Raw genomic sequence first — 16017 nt, 5'->3', positions numbered from 1 at the left:
CTGTTAAGTGTCCTTTTTAGCAGATTATGTTTTGTTTGTTATATATATATCATGTATATTTTCCCACTTCCATATATGCAGTACTAGCTTTACTACCCTGGCTTCGCCCAGGACTTGGAATCACTACGCCCGGCCGCCTCTGTCTCCCCAGTGCCGATGTTCACACACCACACCAGTTAATTGTTTGAGGCTGAGTCGACCTAGGGGAGGCCCAGGACCAGTTCAAATACTTGTCACCGGTGGTGGCCGTGAGCGGGAATCGAACTCGGGTCGCCGGGTTCGTAGCACAGCGTGCTAACCACTACACTACCGCTCCTCCCCCCACACACGCGTCCATAGGTACACAGGGTGCGTACGGCAGTAAACGACTGAAATAATAAACCAATGCTGCGCGAAGAACGCTTTAGACCTGCAACACATTTGTATGGCACTTTACTCGCGGAGGGTTGGGGGGGGGATGCGTGACGTCAGCATGCACACTGCGTTACGCTTCCGCATGCACGGGTGACATGACAGATGTGACGTCACAGCTCACTTGCCGTGCAAAATATATGCATTATTGTGCCCCCCCCCCCCCAAAATACAAAAGTCTATTTTTATAAATGTTGCATGGTGTACAGTCTGGAAAGTACCCACATGGCAAATTTCAAATGTGTTGCATGTCGGGAAGTACGCTAAACATTTTGAACAGACACACATATTCACAATTTTCCCTTTTATATGTATGCAGTATATAAGACAGAGCAGAAATAAATATTTGATGTATTGTACTTCTATACACACATAACTGTGTGTTCTGCCTTCACCAACCCGTATTCACCAGTGTGGTGAAGTATGGTCAAACAACCCCCACGACCTGCACAGCATGAAGAGGCCCTAATTCAGCAGTGGATTGACAAAGGGCTGTATATATATGTGCAATAGATATGTAGTGACATCGGGGATATCACTGTATGGTGCCGGCCCGGAAGGGTCGTGGTGTTCGATGTTCCTCCATCATGGACAGCACCGTGTGGGTGGCTGTGCGTAATACCAGCCCGATCGGGGCTTGGCGAGCACTGGGATAGTGCGGGCACCACGCACAGTGTGTGGTGGGGGCTCCCCCGAGGGGGAGGGGGTGTGTGTCAGCCCAGGGGCAGAGTTGCCCCAGGCCATGGCACTCTGGTTGACCCCGTAGACATGTGATCCGGAATGTGCATACAGGGGGCCCCAGGTGGGGGGACTAGGGGGTGATCACGTGTCCGGAGAGAGCTCTTGAGAAGGATCGAGAGGGAACGAGAACGTTCGGGAAGGTGGGCGGGGCCGAGGGCGGAATGGCCCGACCGGAGAGGGATATAAGGTGGGTCCCTGAGAGAGACCGGGGTCTCTCTTCGTTCTACAAGCTGGAAGTTCTGCGTCTCAAGTTGGAAGCGCTTCGTCCTACCGGGGACCACGTGATCGGAGACCCGAGCGAGGGTCCGACCCTTCGTAGCAGTAACTCCCCTGTATAGTGTAGTTAGCTGGGTGGTGACCACCCTAGATTGCAGTTACCCCTTTGTGTTACGGTGTTACAAATAAAGGTGTTGCCTCTAAAAGGAACGTATGTGACTCAGTTGGACCTACTAAATATGTGAAAGAGAAATATCTGCTTTATGTCGTGCATCATCACACGTGGATTTTTTTGGGTTGCTGGGACCAAGGTGAAGACATCTCGCCGCTGCCGCTCAAGCCAGGGATGGACCTCAACCCTCACGAGTCGCCGGGCGGGTGATGGTTGATCCTCCCGCCCAGATCAGACGAATGAGTGGGTCTGAGGGAACGTGGGCGAGGGCAGCGGCACGGAGGGAGAGCAGCTTCGTGCAAGTTCTGTGTGAACGAAGCCTCTGTGTGAGCGAAGCCTCTGTGTGAGCGAAGGTCTGTGTGAGCAAAGCTGGGTGCAAGCTCTGTGTGAGTGCAGCTGCGTGCAAGCCCTGTGTGAGCTGCTGTCTGTGTGCGGAGCTGTGAGTGCAGAGCTGCTAAGAGGAAGAGCTGCCGCAGGCAGGTCAGTGAGGTGTAAAGTAGATAGGGGAAGTTGGTTAACAAAAGTGACCATATAGACAGAGACAGGAGTGCCTACAACTGGTGCAAGAATAGGGCTTCGCTCACAATGTGTCCGACTGAGTGATTTTACAAGACACAGCATTTGGTGTTAGAAGTGCCAACGAACCTTCGCCGTCATGTCCAAGTTGGCGTCAAAACGAAGAAACCCACCTGCTGCGTCGTTGGACGATGAGGTGGTGCAGGACGTCGTCCCTCCAACGGCTCTGGTTGCTGGGGCTTCAAGCCGCCGCTCCGACGACGTGCTGCAGTCGGAGCAGGAGACCGTGGCTAGTCCAACCCTGCCGCCTCCTCTGCAGAGCTGGCTGGACATCGCTGGTCATCTGAGGAGGCTGTTGTCGGCCGCCGCTCACCTGTTCCAGCGGATGACGGCCGTGTTGACCACCGGTCTCCAGGGCGCGCTTCCCGCCGCTGTCGGGTCCGAAGCATTGGGAGTGCCGGACCCGTCCGCCATTTTGGAGGCTGCAACTGGGCTCCACGCATCTGCCATTTTATGCGATCGGCTCACGCCGCAGCAGCAGCTGCCGACTCCCGAGCTGGAGGACGCCTTCAGGCTTCGACTACTGCCATTGGTGCGCCAGTTTGTAGCTGCAGAGGGCGATTGGATGGCCTTTTGTCATCAGTTCGAGGCTGCTTAAATCTCCGTGGGATGGACACCTGCCGAAGAGCTCTGAGCTCTTCCAACAACCCTCGACGACAACTCACTTGCCGCCTTCTCCGCGATCCCTGAGGCGGACAGAGCAACCCTCACGTGCGCCTACACCGAGATGGCCACTATCTACGACCCCCCGTCTAATGTGCGTTGAAGATTCCGGTTGCGACGAAGGGGCGAGAATAAAACGCCGTTGGCATTTCGCAGTGCTCTCCTCGCTCTGGGGCACGTAGCTTTTCCGAAAATGGACAGCCAAGCGCTGGACACTCTCGCCTTGGGGCGACTTCTCTCCGTGGCTCGAGAGTTGGGGGTCACCCTCGCGGTGATGGAGGATGACAACTTTACCTCACTGGAAGTGGCCCGCGGCATCCAGACACACCTCGACCTCAACGACCGGCCGGCGGTGGCGGCCAGCGCATCGAGGCCGGACGCGGACGCACTCCGGGGTGCCTCCTTAGACCATGGGTTGGAGTAGAGGGATGCCGCGCAGCACCCGCAAGTGCGGGAATGACGCCCCAGGCTGCGCCAACCGGCCGGGCGCCCCTACCGTACCTGCTACAAATGCAGCTGTGTGGGACACATTACCATCGACTGCCGCCGCAGGACCAGAGGGTTTCTGCCCCATCCATCCTACGGCTCCAACAACTCCTCTTCCCGCAACGTACAGGGCCGGAGGACCTAAGGACCATGGACGGAGTGTTGCGATTCCCTCAGCGGACCACTCATCACACTCGAGCAGACCTGTCTCTATCTGCGGGGACGGGCCTGCTGGACATACTCGTTCACGACGCGTCATTTTTCATTAATTCCCCATTCCCTTGTTCTTGTTATTATTCATGGTCACTCCTTATGATTGTCTTGTAGTTAGGGGTCGGTCACTGGACACTATAGAGTTGTGTTAGGGGTTGTTACGTTGCATGCTCACAGGTTATGTATGATTACAACCGGGACGGCTGCGTTTTTATTCATGGGGGGGGGGGGATGTAGTGTGAGATTGAAATGTGTGAGATGGTGAATCCAGTTTTTAAAATGTTTGATAATTTTTTGTTAAAACCTTTATTAAAAAAGCCAATATTCTTTAAGAAAAGCTTTTATTTTTGGAATGATTCGCACGGTTGGCTACATACGATATAAAATAAGTTTAACATGCAAAAGTCTCATTTAGAATCAGGGAACAGCTCATTGAGACTAAAATGCCTTTTGCCAAGAGCTCGAGTGATACATATATTAAATCAAGATTGATATATATGGTGAAGAAATGTGAATTAAAAAAAACATCATGCCAAAATACCTATCTCAATTAATAAAATATATATAGATACAGATATTAAAACACCAACAAATATGAGTGTATGTGTTTTCACTGAAGTGATGTTTTGCAGTATGTAAATAAAAGTTTAACATTTTTTTTTACAAGAGGTAAATCAGCAGGTCTTGCGTGGTGGGGTAAAGTGTGGGTACTCACACATATTCCAATACATCTTGACAGTTTGAAAAAGTAGGTTAAATATTCGCTACGAGGGCTTTAGATACCCTCCTTCTAGTGGAGGCTGGGCTGTACCTTTACGTTTACATTACAAAACTAAACTTTTTATTTGACCAGATAAGGCCCACTAAGCTATACGGCTCTTTTTCAGAAGCGAACCTGGCCACAAATGATAGCTCAACGAAGTGGCTTGTCATGTGGAAATTTATAGCAGCCGAATACTATAAACGCATGTTTCTAAATGTGGAGGGAAAAACCAGAGAGAAAATCCACAATACCACAGGGAGCACATGCAAACTCCTAAAATACAGGCTTCAGGTCGGGATCGAACTCACGACCTCCATACCAGGCGAGATATCATCATCATCATTCGTGCCCATCATACCAACGTAGTCAGACCAGTGATGACAATGTGTGGGCACAGACCCTTGTACGATCAGTAACAGTGTATATAACTGAAAGTGATAAGCGTGGCAATACTTTTTTTATCGAATGCTGTTCCACGTGACTGCACAGTTAAAGTGGCCAGATACTCACAGGGGATCCCATGAGAATATAGCTGCATTGTCCTCCCACTTTACCGATGACCATATAGCCGGTCACAAATGAGAAAAACAACGCTGCTAAACAACACATCGTTCCTTCCCATGCCAGGTGCCGTCGCCGCCTCTCCATCCAGCTGCCCATCCTGCACCACGCCTACTTCCCCACGGTGGGGGGCGTGGACCCCGGCGACTCGGTCCCCTGCTCCAGCTACACTCCGCAGCACCTGCGCAGAGACGGCAGCATATCCAGCAAACACCAGCCCCTCACAGTCATGGTGACGGGACTTTAATGGGCACTCAACGACGAGGCAGAGGGGCGCGCGTGCACCCAGATGCACCACCTCCCAGTTGGCTGCCGCAGCTCCTGCGCGAGGACCCTATTTTGTACAAAGCCGTATTTGGCCTGGGCTAGGTTTACGTTCGATCTGTCCATTTTTATACACTAGGAGAAAAATAACAACATTCTAGAGATATCAGATGAGCATTTAAGATATGGGCAAAAGAGCTGGACTTTTGGCTTGTGGATTTTTAAAAATATATATTGTATGCCAACGCACCGACAGATTTGATGAAGATGTTTGTGTACCGCTCCTGGATTGCCACTGATCTGCTATTGGGCCTGAGATATCTGTTTCTCTAACAAGAACTTCACGAAATGTCACGTACCAACAATATGGCTTAATCTAATCTTTGAGTCGGTCATACCGCCAACGACGTTCAGGTGACCTTCAATTATATTTATTAATGTACAACAACGTGCTCCAAAGACCTGCATAAACCACAATGTTATCCTCAGTAGTTGGCATACCAGAAGCAAGTATTTTGATGATTGTGAACAAAATATGACAGATACGAGGTCTTAATTAAAATAACGTCATTTTTTTAAACCTCAAAGAAAATGTAACAGTTATATATGTACTATATATTAACACATTATAATTCATTATAAGAGTTAAAATGTCATGTATTGTAGGTTTTTTGAAGTCTTTGTATTCATTGCAGAACTTGCATATTTGCAGCTTCACGTATCTTACAATAAAACTGGTGTACGATTTGCCTTGTCATGCTTTTACATTCGAATGCACTTCGTATAAACATGATACCGCAGTTGGAGGTCAACATGACAAATGTAAATAAAATAAAATAATTAAACTAAATAAATTCTAGCCATTCTCAATTCACAAATGTATGAAAGTCTCCCCACACCAATTTTTACACCATACTTTACTGATCAGTACATGTTAGTGAAGGGGGAGGATGGAGATAGGATACCACTTTGCCACTGATGTTAACCACGGGCCAGAATCGATATCAGGTCGTTGGGTTCATCGTGCAACACACTAACATCTGTGCCACCATTCCACCACGAAATATAAATATGACTTCAAAATAAATTATAAATCAAACATGCTTACTTTTTTATGGGTTACTGAGGACTCCCCTTGTTAACAAAATGTATTTCAATGAAAAATCGAATTGTATGATATTGATACGGGTTACTTCTATTACAATAGCTGGAACAATGGAAAAACACGATGGTTAGAATACCCACTCTATTATAATAGCACATCCCCATAGGGAACAACATTAAATATTACAAAGACAATTTCTGCAAAGGCTTGAAGGGGCTGCAGGGGTTAGGCTTTGAAGGGGGAAATGTCCTGCAGGAATGAACGGTAACGGCGCTGTCCGTTTGAACACTGACAATGTCGAGAGCTGCTCCATGGCCAGAGTAGTACTCAGGTAGTAAGAGCAGCGGTGTGAGTGAATGTAGAAAATATCACGCACGCACACGTGCCTGTACTTATCATCAGAGCTCGTTATAGGAGCAGCTTCACATTTAAGGATGTTGTCGTGTCAAGACGTACTCTAAGAATGGCCTTGTATTCCGATATAAAACACTGATATGTAATGAGCAACTAGACCTTTCGTTTATATTATGATCATATTAATGCAATGATATAATTTATAATGAAATGGATCAATTTGCCATATCTTGAAAGGAGAAAGTTTGTATCAATATCAGAGTACCTGCAATATTCCATTGTGTTTGTAAGTGCAGTAACGCTTAAGTTTTAAAATAATGACGTTTCGATCGCAACACAAGCAACCGTCATCAAGTGAGACAAACACAGCAGAAGAACTGCTGACGCAGGAGAAAGAGCTGTTGCAACACGAGGTTATATAGGCTTTAGGTGGGTTCAACCCATGGGTAAGTGGGCGGAGCTAGAGATGGAATTTGTACGTAAATGTAAGAGATTGGCATGTCAAGGTGGCTTTAGGTGGGTTCAACCCAAGGGTAGGTGGGCGGAGCTAGAGATGGAATTTGTACGTAAATGTAAGAGATTAGCATGTCAATGTGAGACGGCTCCAGCAACCAGGGGCTGTGCCAATGTGAAGATTAGCATGTCAATGTCATAGAACCGGGCAACAAGAACAAAAAATCCGCAAGAGTAACTACGAGGAGAGACACATGGAGAGAGAGACACAGAGAGAGAAAGAGAGACACACACAAAGAGACACATACAGAGGGGCACACAGAGAAAGAGACACGCACAGAGAGACAACCCACAAACAGAGAGAGACATCCACATAGAGAGAGACACACACAAAGACAACAACAACCGCCATTCGCCACTAAGTGGCGGTGACGTCACCACGACGCTTGTGCCAGGCCATGTGCACCTTGAGGCCACGTGAAGTGTCGAATGCCCGCTGGCAGGAGGTCACGGGGCAGACCCAGGTGCCACGGGTCGACTGACTGAGATGACCGAGATGACTGGCTGATGCACCACCTGTGCCCCCTACTGTGCCAACTTCCTATGCTTTAGCCACCCGGCGCTCCACTCGTTGTTGTGAGCGTCGCTCCTCCGCCCTCCGTTTTTACTGGAGGGCGACTGCCTCCAACTGCCCAGTAGAATCCTTCACGAGCCTCCTCCACAGAGGCTGATTTTGACACCGCTGGTACCAGTCATCGGCAAGTCCACTCAGCTCCACGTACACCTGTCCCACATCACTCCATCTCTTCTCTAGCCCGTGCCGCGCACGTTAAGCCCCCTCGATCCGGCTGAACAAAAATGTGGTGGCTGGGCATGCGGGCTACATGACCCAGCCAACGCAACTTTGGCTGCCGGAGGAGCTCACCGATGGGACTTTGCCCAGATCTTTCAAGGATTTGTGAGCTCCTCACACAAACCAACCTGGTTAAACCCAGGATGAATCGTAGGCAGGCCAGACAAAATGTTTCCAATCGGCGAAGATGCTCCATTAGAGAGGTCCATGTTTTGCAAGCATAGAGAAGGGAGGGAATGACTGTGGCCGAGAAGACCTGAAGCTTCGTGCGGAGCGACAGACCAGGTAGCTTCCACATAGCGTTACGCAACCGATGAAAAGATATTGCCGCTTGACTGATTCAGAGTGAGACCTCTGCTGTTAAACTGGAGCCGGTCATAAGCACACTGCCCAGGAATGGGAAACTCTCCACTCTCTCCACTACTGCCCCATCACCGATTGGGAGTTGTGGGGGTGGAGTGTCCGATGGTACAAAATACACAGGCAGGTGCTTAGTTTTGGTCGGGCTGATGGTAAGGCCCCACCTCTTCGTGGCACGCTCCAGTCTCAGCAGCAGCGTCTCCAACTCCTCCTCTGAATGAGCAGCTATTACCAAATCATCGGCATACATAACGTGGTTGACCAATAGGGAGCGATCCCTTGATCGCACCCGGGCATCGGTCAGCCTCCCATTATATCTGTACCAAATGGAAATTCCCCCGGTACAGCTATTGAAGGCTTCACGAACTACGTGGTCAAAATAGATGTTAAATAATGTGGGAGCCAGAGGACATCCCTGTCGCACCCCAAGGTGTACAGGGAAAGGCTCTGACTCCCAGCCACGTAGTTTTACCCGAGCCCGCTCACCATCATGGAGGTCCTTAATGATCATGAGCAGAGGGTCAGGGACTCTGAAAGCATGACGGACAACCCAGAGCCCAGGCCTACTGATGGTATGATAGGCCTTGACCAGGTCAATAAAGCAGAGATGTAGGTCTTGTTGGAATTCCCTACATCTCTGCTGTAGCAGACGGACAGAAAATATGGCATCTGTGCAGGACCGCCCTTTCCTGAAACCGCATTGGGGCTTCGCAAGCCTCTCCTCAGCGTGCCTAGCAAGGCGATGTTGAATAATCCTTGCCAGGACCTTTCCTGGCACACTGAGGAGTGAGATGCCCCTGTAGTTGTTAAAGTCTGTGCGGTCCCCCTTCCTAAAGAGGGGGACCACCAGGGCATCTTTCCAATCCTGTGGAACCCATCAAGTGGTCCAGACTGTTGTTATGATGTCATATAGGGCAGTCTGTGCACAAACGCCACCCTCCCTCAGCATTTTGCTTGGGAGATCATCTCTGCCCGGTGCCTTTACTGGTCTCAGGCTCCAGATCGCCTTCAGTACTTCCTCAACAGATGGCACCTCAGCCAGCCACTCACAGGGGGTGACTTCTTCCCATATTTGAGGCACCGCAGCCTCAGCAGGGATATCCCCACTTTGTGCCATGATGTTTTCCTGGCTGGGGGATTTCCCCTCCCCAGGACCTCACATAAATGCTCCGCAAATCTGCAAACCTGTTCTTGGGGGTCGGAGACTGAATCACCGTTTTTTCCCCTAATGATGGTAATAGGTGTGGCGTTGCAGGTTACTTTTTTGATGGAGTTAAATAGTGATTTGTGATCGTGGGCCACTGAGGCAGACTCCATCTCCTCAGCAAGCCGCGACCACCACCCATCCTTGCAGCGCCTTACGACTCTCTGAACCTCCGAGCAAAGGCTGCGGTAAGCCTCCTCATTCTCTGATGTGGGATGCTGTAGCCGATGAGAGTGGGCCCGTCGCTTTTTCTTGCCTATCCTGAACACCTCCTGTCAGCCAGGGTCTCTGGGGAGGTCTTGACCGCGTACCCAAAGCAGCCATTGCAGCTGCATGAGTCACAGTCCTAAACCTCGCCCATTTACCCTCGACATCAGGAGGAGTGGGGAACGATGCCAACCCCAGCTGCAAGCGAAGATGAAATTCTCGCTTGCAACTTTCATCAGCTAACTGAGACCAGGCCACTTTAGGTTGGAATGGGATCCTGGGTGTACACCAACCACCAGAGTGGAAGAATGGCAAGCGCATCTTACAGATGACTAGTCGATGATCAGAGGGCAGATCAGCTCCACGGTAGCTCCTGGTGTCAAGGACATGGGCTCGCATCCGCTGGTCCGTCACTATGTAGTCCAGCAGATATTCTTGCTTGGACCAGGCATGCATCCATGATGTTGTGTGGATGCGCCGATGCTGGAAGGGCGTGTTGGTAATTACAAGCCCATGGGCTGCACACAAATCTAGCAGCCTCCTACCGTTGTTATTGAGCTGATCTGGCCCATGCCTTCCAATCTCTCCAGACCAGGTGTCAGCATCATGACCAACTCGGGCATTGAAGTGACCCAACAAGATGACTCTGTCCCGAGTGGCCACTTTAGCCAGCACCTGTGACAGGAGGTCATAGAAGGCATCTCACTCATCGGCTTTGCCTGCATCCCTCCACGGATGTTTGTCTTCGGTGGGGGCATAAGTAACCACGATCACCACTCCTAGCCTCCGGTTGATGGGAAGGCGAGCCCAAAGACACACACAGAGACACACACAAAGAGACAACCACAGAGAGAGAAATACACATAAAGAGACAAACACACAGACACACAGAGAGAGAGACCCAACCTAGAGAGACACACAGATAGAGAGAGACACACGTAGAGTCACAGAGAGGCACACAGAAAGACACAGAGAGACAACCCCCACACAGAAAGAGACACTAAGTGGCAGTGACGTCACCACGAGACACACACACAGACACACAGAGAGAGACAGAGACACACACAGAGAGACAAAAAGAGAGAGAGAAACACATAAGAGACACATACAGAGAGAGAGACACACACAGAGAGACACACAAATAGAGAGACAACAACAGAGAGAGAGACACATAGAGAGACACAAGCACATGGAGAGGGATACACATGTAGGGGTGTTAGAGAGAGAGCCGTTATGCATGGCAGCTTATGGGAAACAAACACAGTGGGCGGGGCTACGTGAGTGCACGGGGGGGGGGGGTGCTCTCAACGACGTCCGCACCAGGCAGCCCGGGGCCCCACCCCTCAGCGTGGGTGGAGTATAAAGGGGGATGTGTCAGAGGGCTCGGGGCAAAATGTTAAAGCTAAACCAGTGAAGACCGAAGATCGTCTAGCTAGAGCCCTGGACTCCCCTGGGACGCCGATGTGTCAGGGCCGCGCAGGACCGAGCCAGCGGCGTGGTCCCGAGAACCAGAGCTAGTGCTCTGGGACTCCGGGTACCGTAGCCCGACTTACCAGTGTCGGGCCAGACAGCCTCCCCTAGCCCGTTAGTGGAGGACTAGGAGGTAGGTCAGAGATAGCTAGCAGTGTATTCCCAGCTAGCCGGGTGAGGGGGCCGATACCCCCTCTAGTATTGTATGTCCACAGTTGTGACTACTTGTACGGAATAAATACGTGTGCCTCACCAACGGTGTCCAAGAGTCATCAACGGTACTTCATCTGGTGTCAGAACAACTACGAACATGGACACGCGCCGGACAGCTCGAGCCGGAGTACCGCAGGTGGAGGACACCGCTGAAATTGTCGAGCCCGAGACGGCTCAACAAGACATCGTGCAGCCGGGGCCGGACGCATTCTTACCGGGGCATCAGGATGAAGAGGAGCCGCCATCAGAAGGGCTGAGGCTGGCTCACGCGAGGCTGGCGGAGCTGCTTTACGCCGCTGCTGCCACACTCGAACACATCACGCGGCTGGGGGCTGGTGGACCACCACGGGGCGAGGAGAACCGACGTCCGATGCGCCTTCCCGCCATCTCAACGGATTCAAACTTTGAATCTCCCGCCATCGCCGCAGCAGCTGCTGAGGGCGTGGCCGGCCTGAACCTCGGGTCCAACATCGCTCTCGCTGGGGCTGCCGCGTCACCGCCAGCGGAGGGAGCGTCATCACGGCTGCGACAGGCGATACCATCTGCCGTTCGCGCCGAAGCGCAGCCGAGTTACGGGGACAGCAGCCTGCGAGCTTCCATGGCGACCGCTGCGCTGCACCAACGGCTGCCTCCGCTCAAAGAATTTGTTGGTGCGGAGGGCGACTGGGGCGGCTTCCAGCGACGCTTCCTCTCCCACCAAGAAATGGCTCGGTGGTCGGATGCTGAGGCTCTCTGCGCGCTGCCGGCGCTCCTCGACAGCGACGCACTCGCCGCCCTTACATCGGCGCCGAGGGAGACGCGCTCCACGCTACAGATGGCGCTGCAGTTGCTGGCCGGGGTCTACGGACCTTCAGCGGAATGCAGGCAGCAGTTTTATGATCACCAGCGGGGTGCAAAGGAGTCGCCCCTGGCGTACAGGACGAGTCTCCTGGCACTGGCGAAGACGGACTTCCCTCGAATGGACGACGACGGCGTGGACGCCATGGTCACAGAAAAAATCCTCCTGCTGGCAGACGACCTGGACATCGCCGTCGTTGCACAGGAGGACACGGAGATGAGTTCCCTCCAGGCTGCGCGGCTCCTCCACGCCAACCTGCTGTCACAGCGTCGGAAAGCCAGCAGGGCAGTGGCCGGGCGTGCGGTGGCTCCAGCCACCCTCCCGGCGGAGGAGGTTTACGCCGTCGACCGTCGACGGCAGCAGGGGACGGGAGCACGGTCGGGCCGGGATGGGTCGAGCCGCTTTGACCGTCCGTCATCGCCGCCGGCGCTCCCGCGTTGCTTCAACTGCGGCGTCCGGGGCCATGTCGCCTCGGGGTGCCGCTCTCCTCGGCAGCGCGGGACGACGCCTCGACAGGACGCCGGCCCTCCTCCTCCCAAGCTCCATCAACATAATCTGGCGAGTCGCGGCACCCCTCATGTTTGGCCCAAGCACACACTCGTCACACACTCGCACATCGCAACGAACGGGGGGCCGACATTGCGCTGCGACGGGCCAACACGCACCACTATGGGGACTCAAATCGAACCCAGGCAGTGGTCCATGTTGGCCCATCGCGTTGTGGCCGCGTCGTCGGGGTCGTCGGCCGTGGTGGGACACATTGACGGGGTGGAGGTATGCATCCTGGTCGATACGGGGGCATCGGCGACCATCATTTCCGAACTCATTTACAATATTCTACCTGTCCAGAGCCGTCCTTTACTGCCAGTTAACGTCCCATTCTATGCTGCTAACGGGGGCTCTCTTGGCATCATTGGACAGATTCGAGCGAAAATTTGTATCGGGGATATCAAATTGTCGGGCCCGATTTTTGTTTCCTCCTCGCTGGCGGTAGTTCCTCAAGGGACGGTGCTTGCTCACGCGACGCCGGTGCCCTGCGAGGAACCTGTTGCGAATCACGTCGGCACTGCTCCCCGGCCGCACCCACATTCGGACAGCGATGGAGGGTGGCTCGATGCGCTTTGTGCGGGATCGACGGACCTGTCAAATTCAGAGCGCCAACAGCTTAGAACGCTACTGCGGGAATTTTCCGACGTTTTCAGTCGTGACAAATACGATTTGGGTTGCACTCATCTGCTGCGTCACCATATTGACACGGGTGACAGCGCGCCAATACGCCAGAATCCATTTCGGTTAAGTCCCGCCGAAAAGGACCATGTCAAATCGGCTATTGATGACATGTTAGCCGCCGACATTATTTCTCCTTCCACCAGCCCTTGGGGAGCGCCGATCGTCCTGGTTAAAAAGCAGGACGGCTCGTTGCGGTTTTGCGTTGATTTTCGGCGCCTTAACAAAATTTCGGTTGCCGACGCATACCCGCTCCAACGGATGGACGAATCGCTGGACGCCTTGGCGGGAGTGCGATTCTTCTCCACACTGGATTTACTTTCAGGATTCTGGCAGCTTCCTCTGGACGATGATTCAAAGCCTAAAACTGCTTTCCGTACACCGCACGGCCTGTTCCAATTCAACCGGTTGCCGATGGGCTTACACTCAGCGCCGGCAACTTTCCAGCGTTTGATGGAATTGATTTTGGCTGGATTGCAATGGGAGTCGTGCCTGATTTATTTGGATGACGTTATCGTCTTTAGTAAAACTTTTGACGAACATCTCCAGAGGTTGCGGGCGGTTTTCCTAAAGATGCGGGCTGCTAATTTGAAATTCAAACCCCAAAAATGTCATTTGTTACGCGATTCGGTGCGTTATTTGGGGCACATCGTGGGGCGCTCAGGTATTGCTACCGATCCCGCCAAAACGCAGTGTGTCAGCTCCTGGCCGACTCCCACCTCGGTGGGAGAGGTCAGGAGTTTCATTGGCTTCGCGTCGTATTACCGACGGTTCGTCGCTGATTTTGCGACGATTGCCAAAACCCTACACGCTTTAACATCAAAAGGGGTTCGGTTCCACTGGGGTCAGGAGGAGGAGGCTGCTTTCTGCTCCCTTCGGGACGCCCTGATAAAAGCTCCTCCCTTGATTTACCCCGATTTTTCGGAACCATTTTTGCTCGACACCGATGCGAGCAACACGGGTATTGGGGGCGTGCTTTCCCAAGTGGTTGACGGCGTGGAACGGGTGGTTGCGTACGGCAGTCGGGTGTTGTCTCCAGCGGAGCAAAGATATTGTGTCACCCGTAGGGAACTGTTGGCAATTGTCTATTTCATCCAACAGTATCGCCCATATCTGTACGGTCGGCATATCACCGTCCGCACAGATCATGCGGCACTGCAGTACGCCCTGCGAGTTCAACAGCCATCGGGACAATTGTCCCGATGGTTGGAGATCCTCCAGGATTTTGATTTCGAAACCACCTACCGTAAGGGCGTTCGCCACACCAACGCGGACGCTCTGTCGCGCATGCCAACCACCTCCGAATGTGCATGCCTCCTGGGGTCGGGACGTTGCAAGCCAGCAGGGGACATGCCGGTTCCGGTCCTGGCGGCCGCCGCCGACGACGAAACATTGCTTCCAAATTCTATCGCACAACAGGGAAAAGATTCCCTGCTGGGTTTGCCTGTTAATGAATGGGGGCGCCTCCAGATGGAGGATACCTCCCTCCTCGCGTCGCGTCGTTGCGCCGGGGAGGCGGGGCGGGGGACGGGTGATGCCGACGCATGGGAAATGCACGCGGGGTTGCTGATGCATTGGGACAGGAAATCCCATCGACACCGGCTGGTGGTCCCTTCTGGGTTACGGGGTAGGGTGGTGTGGGCTGCTCATGAGCGCCTCCTCCACCTGGGTACCCAAAAGACCCTCGCCTTGCTCCAGCTTGATTTTTTTTGGCCAGGCATGACGAGGGATGTCGCAGATCTGTTGGCATCATGCCCTCGGTGTGCGCAGCGAAAACCACCAGCACGGGAGTCAAATCCGCCTTTGCAGTCTATCAGAGTCTCCAGAGTGAATGAACTTGTCGCGCTGGATATTCTGGGGCCATTTCCCGCCACCCCTAGGGGCAATAGATATTTGTTGACCGGGGTGGAATACTTTACGCGCTGGCCTATGGCCTGACCCCTGGCCAACCAGTCGGCAGCAGCCATCGTGGAGGCCTTTGTCCAAGGTTACGTCATGGACAAAGGTGCTCCGGAGCGGCTGCTGACCGACCAGGGAAAACATTTTTCCGGCAAACTCCTCCAACAGGTCTGTGAGCTCCTGGGAACGAAAAAAATTCGTACCTCTCCCTATCACCCGCAAACTGACGGGATGGTCGAGCGTCTGCATCGAACTATCACGTCTATGTTGTCGCAGCAGGTTTCGGACTCACAGACCGATTGGGACTTGCAAATTCAAGGGGTCCTGGCAGCATACAGATTGGCCCCCCATGCTGCGACGGGATTTTCACCCTTCTTCCTCATGTATGGCCGCGAACCTGACCCACCTGTTCGGGCACAGCTGCAGTTCCCCGCGCCGCTGGGAAAAACTAAATTGGCCGACCATGTTAAATTTAACCTTGCGAAATTGACTGAGGCACGGGATGCTGCCATGCTAAATTCCGACAGGCGTCAGAAAGCGAATGAGCGCCTCAGACTGGGTCGCGCGCACGTGCTACAGTGGAAGCCGGGGGACAGGGCATGGCTGCACTGTCCCCAGGTACCACTCGCGACCTCCTCAAAACTGGTGCAGCCGTGGCGGGGCCCCGTCGAGGTGGTCGAGGTTTTGCGGCCTCAGTGCGTTCGCATCAAATGGGGGAAGCGCCGGTGGTTTGTGCACCCCTCTAGGCTGAAATCCTTCGTTGCGGTG

At 52.9% G+C, this 16017-nt stretch overlaps 1 protein-coding gene across 1 annotated transcript in view; it reads left to right on the top strand.

Moving 5' to 3' along the window:
* The window catches only part of LOC144723435 (gamma-aminobutyric acid type B receptor subunit 2-like), a 162231-nt gene extending 156433 nt beyond the window's left edge, over window positions 1-5798 (top strand). Inside the window, exons 19-23 of the mRNA XM_078602198.1 lie at window positions 1937-2020; window positions 2222-2673; window positions 2962-3193; window positions 3248-3389; window positions 4869-5798. Of these exons, the coding sequence (XP_078458324.1) occupies window positions 1937-2020; window positions 2222-2673; window positions 2962-3193; window positions 3248-3389; window positions 4869-5171 (1213 nt within the window). The 3' untranslated portion in view covers window positions 5172-5798. The remainder of the gene's footprint in view (window positions 1-1936; window positions 2021-2221; window positions 2674-2961; window positions 3194-3247; window positions 3390-4868) is intronic.
* The last annotated feature ends 10219 nt before the right edge of the window (window positions 5799-16017 follow it).

This window comes from Lampetra planeri, chromosome 1 (genome assembly GCF_965212315.1).
Source record: "Lampetra planeri chromosome 1, kcLamPlan1.2.h2, whole genome shotgun sequence".
NCBI lineage: Eukaryota > Metazoa > Chordata > Hyperoartia > Petromyzontiformes > Petromyzontidae > Lampetra > Lampetra planeri.
This window is presented reverse-complemented; position numbering and strand designations above follow the sequence as displayed.